At 42.7% G+C, this 10,114-nt stretch overlaps 1 protein-coding gene across 1 annotated transcript in view; it reads right to left on the minus strand.

Annotated features, from left to right (window-relative positions):
* LOC139396939 (piccolo presynaptic cytomatrix protein a) overlaps positions 1 to 4,718 on the minus strand; it is a gene marked incomplete at its 3' end in the record, with an annotated part of 62,959 nt that extends 58,241 nt beyond the window's left edge. Inside the window, exons 1-2 of the mRNA XM_071143870.1 lie at positions 4,510 to 4,718; positions 968 to 1,979 (exon numbers count right to left, since the gene is read on the minus strand). Coding sequence (XP_070999971.1) covers positions 968 to 1,979; positions 4,510 to 4,718 — 1,221 coding nt within the window. The remainder of the gene's footprint in view (positions 1 to 967; positions 1,980 to 4,509) is intronic.
* Positions 4,719 to 10,114: the final 5,396 nt, after the last annotated feature.

Consider the following 10,114-nt stretch of genomic DNA (forward strand, 5'->3'; position numbering starts at 1 on the left):
CTGATAGCGTGTGCAAATATATTATTTTTGAGAGGGGCACTGATGACCAAATCTTTGAATTCATTATTTGTATTGTATTTTCTGTATATCTATAATAAATACATTATATGGATAAGTATCAGATCACCTGCCCCCCTCAGTTTCAACAGGCATCATGCCTCGGGGGTGCATGGCTCGTGTGGTTGGTTACTGAAACCTGACGTTGGCCGGCGGTTGGAGGCTTCCTGTGCCCATGACATGAGTCACCTTGATAGCTTCCCCACTGTCCATATGGCCCCTCTGTTCCTCAAGCTGTGTGGCGTTAATATGGGGGGCATTTCCAGAGCTAGGCCTGACTGCATGGGCATCTCTGGAACGCTAAATGCTTAAAGGCTAATGCTAAAAAGGCTAATGCTGAAAAGGCTCATGCTAAAAATGCTAATGCTAAAAATGCTAATGCTAAAAATGCTCATGCTTAAAAACTATCGCTCGGCTTCTTTAGATATGAGAATTAACTGTTGGTTTAGATTGATTCACCTTTTTTTATGTATATTTTGTACCGTAATGGTGTACTGTGCTTCTCTTGTGAAGTTGAAATGTAATTTAGACATGCTGGGTGAATTTTGTACTAATAAACAGAAACAGAAACAGAAAACTGAAACTAATTCAAGGCATACGTTGGTTGTTGTATCTATGCAACGACACTGGCAGTAGACATTTAATTGAATTAAGTGTCTGATACATCTGAGACAGAATGTGATGTGAAAAAACACCATATAATAGACCCTCAGTCAGCACAAACTACAGTACAAATACATTTTAAGGGTAAGTGAGAGAGCGAGAGAGAGAGAGGAACAGCGACAAAGGAAGTGTGGGAAAATGGAAATACGGTGGAGAGAGAGAGAAAGGGTAGTATAAATATATACCAGAGAACAGGAGAAAGAGAGAGAGGAAGAAAGCAAGCTAGAGAGAGAGGGCATTCTCTTACCTCTGAGTCGGGAGGGCTGAATCCACATAGGCTGCACACCTGGTTCTTACACATGGTACAGTTGCTGAAGTTGGGCGGCTCCTTGGAGCCCACGTTGAGCTGGGTACTCTTGCACAGCGGACACAGCCCACCTCCAGGTGGTTTACCAGGGCCTTGTGGACCAGGGAGACCCCCAGCTTTAACTGGCCCGCCTGGCTGTGCACCGGGGCCAGGGGGTCCTTGCTGCCCAGGGGGCCCTAGACCGGGGCCAGGGGGTCTAGGTCCTTGCTGCCCAGGGGGGACTTGACCAGGTGGTCTGGGCCCTTGCTGCCCAGGGGGCCCTTGTCCGGAGACAGGGGGTCTGGGTCCTTGCTGGCCAGGGGGTCCTTGACCAGGCGGTCTGGGCCCTTGCTGCCCGGGGGGTCTGGGCCCTTGCTGCCCAGGGGGTCCTTGACCAGTGGGTCTGGGCCCTTGCTGCCCAGGGGGTCTGGGCCCTTGTCCGGGGCCAGGGGTTCTGGGCCCTTGCTGCCCAAGGGGTCCTTGACCAGTGGGTCTGGGCCCTTGCTGCCCAGGGGGTCTGGGCCCTTGTCCGGGGCCAGTGGGTCTTGGCCCCCCCTGCTGGGGGCCCTTGCTGCCTGGCCCTGGGGGCCCACCTTGGAGCTTCTCTCCAGGCTTTTCTTCCTTGTCAAACAGGCCAAATGAGGGCATGTTGACCCCGGAGCCCATGGAGGTGACCTCGGAGGACATTGAGGACATTCCAGAGGACACCTGGGAGGTCATGGACGAGACAGCGTTAAGCGGGTTGGCCCCACTCAGGAAGCTGGAGCCAAACATGCCTGTTTTCTTCTCTGGGTCCTTAGGCTCCTGCCTGAATCGGGACTCTAAGAGGCTGAGGGACGAGGGACTGCGGCCAGGGGCCGGCCTGCCAGTGGGGCCCTCTCCAAACGCGTCTACGGTGCGACTCTTGCTAAGCCGAACAGAGGGTCCAACTCCTGGCTGCTGGGGCCGCTGCTGAACATCTGCCTCCGAGGGCCTGAGAGAGAGAGTGTGAGAAAGAAAGAAAGAAACAAACAAAGAAGAGTCATTTGGCAGTACAAATGGAAATAGATGGTGTGTATACATTTCAGTACTCTGTAACTTCCTTTCATTCCCTCCTTTCCTTAATCTGTACTGATGTGACAGAGCTGGATAGGTGAAAGCAAATTGCCATAGGCTTCCACCATGTTGTTGCATTTTCAGATCAGCGAAGAGGAAGGAGAGGAGACAAGGAGGGGAAGCTACTTTACACTATCAAATGGCTGATATTTGCCGGTTGCCAAACTTAGAGATGAGACTAATTAAACACTCATGATCACCATCGCCGCAGAAGAGCTCCTAAATACATCATTCAACACACATACAGACACATATGTATCCCAGATAAACAGATCTTCCAAAGAACCAAATCATTAAGAATGATAATTGTTATATGACAACTCATCACTCAAATTCTACAGACATCTCAACAATCTGGTATGATGTGTTGTAATAACATAGCCTACTTAACTACAAGGCCTGCATGAGGTGTGGCTCTTTGGGGGTATTGAGCAATACTGTAGGCTAAATGCTCAATGATGAAATGCACTTAAGCCTCTGCTCGACACAACAAGCTAACCTTTCACCCCAAAGCCATTGGACATAGGCCTATCATCGGCACAGCGAGCACAAAGCAAGCATACTACCAGCCCTAGGCTAGTGCTGATGGGAAAGTGAATAGCTCTGAATGACATCTACAGTTGAGAGATCATGGAGATATAGGAGAGAGAGTGAGAGACAGCTCAATGGAGTAAGATGAGATGGCCTTATTAGATCGAGCTGTGAGGCGGGATAGACAGCCTAGCCTACACTGCTGTCAGGTGCAACCCTGCTACTCATCAACTGAGATTGAACCTATCACGTAGATGATAGATAGATCAATGCCGAGCACGAAATAAGATCCAGCGGTTCAGGTTTGGAACAGTGAAGCGTCATTGTGAATTTGACCTGAAGGTAAAGCATGAATTACAGAGAAAAATAGCTTCCTATTTGAGGCCAACAGACCATAAGCTAATTGGTGTTTAAAAGGAAAACTCCACCCAAAAACTATCTTTTGGTATTTGTTTCATTAGTCCATTGTTGACATAGACCCAACATATTTTGTTTGTCAGAGTTTTCAAGTTATGTAACATTCAAAATACAGAAATTATGCAAAACGCAGCATCATATGATGCAAAATACATAATATGTGGATGATTTCTGTACTTTGAAAGTTACATATCTTGAAAAAACTTGATTGCTGACAAGCAAAAAATGTTGGCAATATGTCAACAATGGACTAATGAAACAAATACCAAAAGATCGTTTTTGGGTGGAGTTTTCCTTTATGTGTCAAAAACAGCCCGCCAGTTCTGCTATTGGCAACTGTTGGTTTCAGCACCATGGAAAGCAACTAGCTCACAGACAGACCGCTCATCCACTTGGCTAATGCGCTTCCTTCCACAAGATGTTCGATATCTTTCCATTTACAAAATGAAATTCAAAACCCACTTTCAAGATGCAATAAGGGGAAATCAATGACTGTGATGACATTTGCGATCGCTGTTCTATATATAGCCACATTAATATGTATGTATCCCCTCCCCCTATTCTGGCTTGGGTAATAATAACTGTTCTCACCAACAGAGCGAATTGGTGATAAGGAATTTGTGATAACGTGTATCGTGTGCCAATGTATATGTTAATGATATACTGGTGGGAATTGTTGGTCAATAGGGGACACACAGCCAGCGTCGGCCTGAATATCGACTCTTGACATATATTTGCAATAGAAGCTATGTAAATACGAGTAGGTTATGATATATAATTGACAACATTGGAATGGTGATATACAATGTTGGCACCGTGAGTGGAGAGGCTATTTGTTTGGGATGATAGCGTCCTTCGTGGGGAAAAATACAGTGGCTTGACAGAGTAATTTTTACCCAGGAGGCATTTCGTTTCTTTACAAACCCTGGTGTCTTACCACCGATTTTACAGCGGCTATCCTTTGATAATGGCACAATTAAACGATTTAGGCAGTAATTCGCATGCAAATAATTGTTACAAGAGATTATTTCAGTATCATACCATTTAGTGCATTCTAATATTTGATCTGATGCGGTATTGTGAACGAACTGACAAATTGTCCAGCATTTTACCAGATGCTTTAAATTAATAAATTAAGCGAATTAACAATTTATGGTAAAAACAGCATTGGTCTCAATGCTTCAAGACTATCTTTGTAAATGTCAATAACAATAACCACCTATCCCATTTTTGAATGGTATCATCTATCCCCATGGTAAATGTGAATGGGTGTGAACATGCATTCTCCTTTCCTGTGCATTCATAGTGATACACTGCTGACAAGCTGCAGTGCTCTGCCTAATCAAAACACGGCACAAACACACGCCTTTCGTTCTCTTTCATGAATAGGCCCGATAAATGACGGGGTACGGAGAGGAGTGGACATTTTAAAGTGCACAAAAATGCCAGTAAAATCCTGCCTTCGAGCGGGCGCGCCCCCGGGCTTGTTGGCTTGCGCCCTTGACATAGCCGCGGCGAGTTGCTTTCTGTCATCCTCGCTGAGTTGGCTCAGGTCCACCTGTGCCCCCGTGGAGGTCCGAATGAAGCCTCCTTTCCCGTCCGGTGCGAGCCCCTCCGGTAATCCAGAAAGCACCCCTTCGCCGCCTTCGAGGCTCGCTTCGTTCCCCATGATGGCCCCCTCCCGCCGCCCCCCGTTTCGATTTCGACGCGACGCTCTGCGTTTCTAGCTCCAAAGAACGTGGTGAAAAGCGGTGAAAACGGCCCCCCTCGACTCTGCGTGCATCTCAAATTATTTCTCCATCTTTACATCGCCCTCTCCCTCGTTCTCTCAGTTCTGTGTTGATATCGCGCATCTCTTCTGTCGATGGACGACGGTTCTCCGTGCGGGTCTGTCTTCAGTTCTATCCTACTACACCACATCCTCTCCCTCTCTCCCTGCGCTCTCAAACGCGCATGTTCCGCATCTGACAGGTGACAGAAGACTTCACTGAAGGAAAATATGTAGGCTTTAAAGGGATCAACGTTAACCGTTAAAAACATAAAGTGTAGGCTACAGAAGAGCTCTTGTTAGTTCAAAGGGGCAAGTGTATTTCCCTTTACTCATGTGTAACCTTTACAACAATGACACGACCTAAGCTGCTGGCTATTGATTTCTGTAATACATGACGTCCTGGTGACATTTAGGCTATTATGTAAATATCACGATGATCATGTAATCTCAAGGTAGGCCTACAATGAGTGGGTTCAAGTGTTTAGGCATCACACATCCAGATGTATACACACACACACACACCTAAATGCCAGTGATATGCCATTATAGCATTGTAGTGCTCTGGGTCAAGTGTGCAGGTGTGCATGCTTTTGTTCCAGCCAAAACACCTCTTCAATATATTATCACGATTTTGATTGATTTAATTGAAACTACACCCCGCAAATCATGTAGTTCTCCACTCCCGGACTGGCAGCATACAACCCTGCATCCCACTGCTGGCTTGCTTCTGATGCTAAGCAGAGTTGGTCCTGGTCGGTCCCTGGATGGGAGACCAGATGCTGCTGGAACTAGTGTTGGAGGGCCAGTAGGAGGCACCCTTTCCTCTGGTCTAAAAAAATATTAGATTGTGTAGGGTGCTGTCTTTTGGATGTGATGTTAAACAGGTGTCCTGACTCTTTGTGGTCACTAAAGAGCCCAGGGCACTTTTTGGAAGAGTAGGGGTGTTAACCCTGGCATGCTGGCTAAATTCCCAATCTGGAACTCACACCTGATCATCCCCAGTTTACAATTGGCTCATTCATAATTATTCCCCAGGTTGTTGCTGAGAATGTGTTCTCAGTCAACTTACCTGATTTAATAAAATAAAATAAAGTTGGTGAACATGGATGAGACTTCATTTCCCAGAGTGCATCACTATGGCTGGATCTGTTTATCTGCACTGAACCTCAATTAGCTGCTTTTTCCTCATACTGTATCCTTGACACTATTCAATAAAATCCTATTACCAGGTCTTTGTGGTGTTCTGGTACAATTTGGATTCATGTACCAAGCCGAATACTGTTTATAGTTTGGACATTCATGTAGCATGTAGCATGTAGCTAATCCTGGAAAAATGGAAACAGTTTTTGATTGAATAGGGCCCCTTGTAACTTGACTGATACACTAATACGCGTAAACAGTTTGGTATTTACTCCACGTAAACAGTTTGGAATTTACTCCACGTAAACAGTTTGGTATTTACTCCATGTAAACAGTTTGGTATTTACTCCACGTAAACAGTTTGGTATTTACTCCACGTAAACAGTTTGGAATTTACTCCATGTAAACAGTTTGGTATTTACTCCACGTAAACAGTTTGGAATTTACTCCATGTAAACAGTTTGGTATTTACTCCACGTAAACAGTTTGGAATTTACTCCATGTAAACAGTTTGGTATTTACTCCACGTAAACAGTTTGGAATTTACTCCATGTAAACAGTTTGGTATTTACTCCACGTAAACAGTTTGGTATTTACTCCATGTAAACAGTTTGGAATTTACTCCATGTAAACAGTTTGGTATTTACTCCACGTAAACAGTTTGGAATTTACTCCATGTAAACAGTTTGGTATTTACTCCGCGTAAACAGTTTGGTATTTACTCCATGTAAACAGTTTGGTATTTACTCCACGTAAACAGTTTGGAATTTACTCCACGTAAACAGTTTGGTATTTACTCCATGTAAACAGTTTGGTATTTACTCCATGTAAACAGTTTGGTATTTACTCCACGTAAACAGTTTGGAATTTACTCCATGTAAACAGTTTGGTATTTACTCCATGTAAACAGTTTGGTATTTACTCCATGTAAACAGTTTGGTATTTACTGTAAACAGTTTGGTATTTACTCCATGTAAACAGTTTGGTATTTACTCCATGTAAACAGTTTGGTATTTACTCCATGTAAACAGTTTGGTATTTACTCCATGTAAACAGTTTGGTATTTACTGTAAACAGTTTATTTACTCCATGTAAACAGTTTGGTATTTACTCCATGTAAACAGTTTGGTATTTACTCCATGTAAACAGTTTGGTATTTACTCCACGTAAACAGTTTGGTATTTACTCCATGTAAACAGTTTGGTATTTACTCCATGTAAACAGTTTGGTATTTACTCCATGTAAACAGTTTGGTATTTACTCCATGTAAACAGTTTGGTATTTACTCCACGTAAACAGTTTGGTATTTACTCCATGTAAACAGTTTGGTATTTACTCCATGTAAACAGTTTGGTATTTACTCCATGTAAACAGTTTGGTATTTACTCCATGTAAACAGTTTGGTATTTACTCCATGTAAACAGTTTGGTATTTACTCCATGTAAACAGTTTGGTATTTACTCCATGTAAACAGTTTGGTATTTACTCCACATAAACAGTTTGTATTTACTCCACGTAAACAGTTTGGTATTTACTCCATGTAAACAGTTTGGTATTTACTCCATGTAAACAGTTTGGTATTTACTCCATGTAAACAGTTTGGTATTTACTCCATGTAAACAGTTTGGTATTTACTCCATGTAAACAGTTTGGTATTTACTCCATGTAAACAGTTTGGTATTTACTCCATGTAAACAGTTTGGTATTTACTCCACATAAACAGTTTGTATTTACTCCACGTAAACAGTTTGGTATTTACTCCACGTAAACAGTTTGGTATTTACTCCATGTAAACAGTTTGGTATTTACTCCATGTAAACAGTTTGGTATTTACTCCATGTAAACAGTTTGGTATTTACTCCATGTAAACAGTTTGGTATTTACTCCATGTAAACAGTTTGGTATTTACACCGAATGTATTAATGTACAAGCACATGTGTGAATTGGATTATAATTTTTTGCATATCCCACTCCCCCTGAGACAGGAATCAACCATTATTGACAGCAACCCTAGAGCAATTAGGGCACATCAGCAGTTTTCCCCTAGTCTGCTTGTGGATTTGAACCAGCAACCTTTCAGTTACTGGCCCAACACTCCTAACCGCTAGGCTACCTGCCAACCAAACATGATGCCTAGTTTATGGGGAAAATATAAAGCCATTCTTTTAATTCGTAACAGATTTATACATAATATTCTCAAAAAACACCCACAAGATGAAAACTATTCACACAGTTGTAGCTCAAGTGGAGTTCCACACTCACTTCCTCCACACACAGTGATTCTAATTCTGTATTTTAAGCAGGCACACCCTCCAGATCACTGGTTATGATATTATAGAGCGTCCACTGTGCTTTCCATCAGTGGGATGCGCTGTCATGTGACGGTCAGTGCTTATTCACAGCTTACAGAGCTCCAGGCTGGATATGTCCTCTGTGTACCCAGCTTTAGGCTCTCCCTCCCTGGGTAACGGCAGAGGAGAGGTCCTAGGGTGGGAGAGTCATTGCGGTGAGCAATTTCTCTACAGATATCTTGTTATTGGCTGTGTTTCAATCCAAAAGATCCCTCGGCCTAAATTCATTGCCCTCATGGATAGAAACAACTGGGTAGGTGTAATCACTAGATCCATCTAGTTCCCACCATGTTGCATTTCACCTATCCAGCCCTATCAGACCTGTGAAGGGGAGTGAACGAGGTCAGAGGGGAGGGAACATCCTCTTGGAATAAAACGCAGCCATTAACTTGTGTACTTGTGTTTATTATAGTATTGGATGGTCATTGTGTTTATTATAGTATTGGATGGTCATTGTGTTTATTATGGTATTGGATGGTCATTGTGTTTATTATAGTAGTGGATGGTCATTGTGTTTATTATAGTATTGGATGGTAATTGTGTTTATTATAGTAGTGGATGGTCATTGTGTTTATTATGGTATTGGATGGTCATTGTGTTTATTATAGTAGTGGATGTTCATTGTGTTTATTATAGCAGTGGATGGTCATTGTGTTTATTATAGAAGTGGATGGTCATTGTGTTTATTATAGTATTGGATGGTCATTGTGTTTATTATAGTATTGGATGGTAATTGTGTTTATTATAGTAGTGGATGGTCATTGTGTTTATTATGGTATTGGATGGTCATTGTGTTTATTATAGTAGTGGATGTTCATTGTGTTTATTATAGAAGTGGATGGTCATTGTGTTTATTATAGTATTGGATGGTCATTGTGTTTATTATAGAAGTGGATGGTCATTGTGTTTATTATAGAAGTGGATGGTCATTGTGTTTATTATAGTATTGGATGGTCATTGTGTTTATTATAGAAGTGGATGGTCATTGTGTTTATTATAGCAGTGGATGGTCATTGTGTTTATTATAGCAGTGGATGGTCATTGTGTTTATTATAGAAGTGGATGGTCATTGTGTTTATTATAGTATTGGATGGTCATTGTGTTTATTATAGCAGTGGATGGTCATTGTGTTTATTATAGTAGTGGATGATCATTGTGTTTATTATAGTATTGGATGGTCATTGTGTTTATTATAGTATTGGACGGTCATTGTGTTTATTATGGTATTGGATAGTCATTGTGTTTATTATAGCAGTGGATGGTCATTGTGTTTATTATAGTATTGGATAATCATTGTGTTTTGTATGGGTATTAGTATAGCATTGTGTTTCAGTTGAACAGAACAGCCTTCTGCGTGTTTCAATTGTAAACATAGTAGGCAGTAGACTCCTTCTCTCTCAGTAGTGTCTCTCTCCTCTCTCTTGATCTTTCCATCACTTTCCCTTCTCCTCTCCATCGTGTCTCTCTCTCTCTCTCTCTCCCTTTCGTTTCCTCTATTCCTCCTCCTCCCCTATCCCTCTCTCTCTCTCTCTCTCTCTCTCTCTCTCTCTCTCTCGCTCTCTCTCTCTCTCTCTCTCTCTCTCTCTCTCTCTCTCTCTCTCTCTCTCCCTTTCGTTTCCTCTATTCCTCCTCCTCCCCTATCCCTCACTCATCCCCTCCCTCTCTCTCCCTCCCCCTCCTTCCTCTCCCTGGTGGTGACAGTGTGTGTGTAGATGGAGGTGTGTTTTAGTCAGGCGCTGGGTGCTGTCTCCAGTGATAAACTATGGTATTGAACAGAGAGCCTTCCCCACACTGGGCTGGCCA

Source organism: Oncorhynchus clarkii, unplaced genomic scaffold (assembly GCF_045791955.1).
Source record: "Oncorhynchus clarkii lewisi isolate Uvic-CL-2024 unplaced genomic scaffold, UVic_Ocla_1.0 unplaced_contig_13538_pilon_pilon, whole genome shotgun sequence".
NCBI classification, from domain to species: domain Eukaryota; kingdom Metazoa; phylum Chordata; class Actinopteri; order Salmoniformes; family Salmonidae; genus Oncorhynchus; species Oncorhynchus clarkii.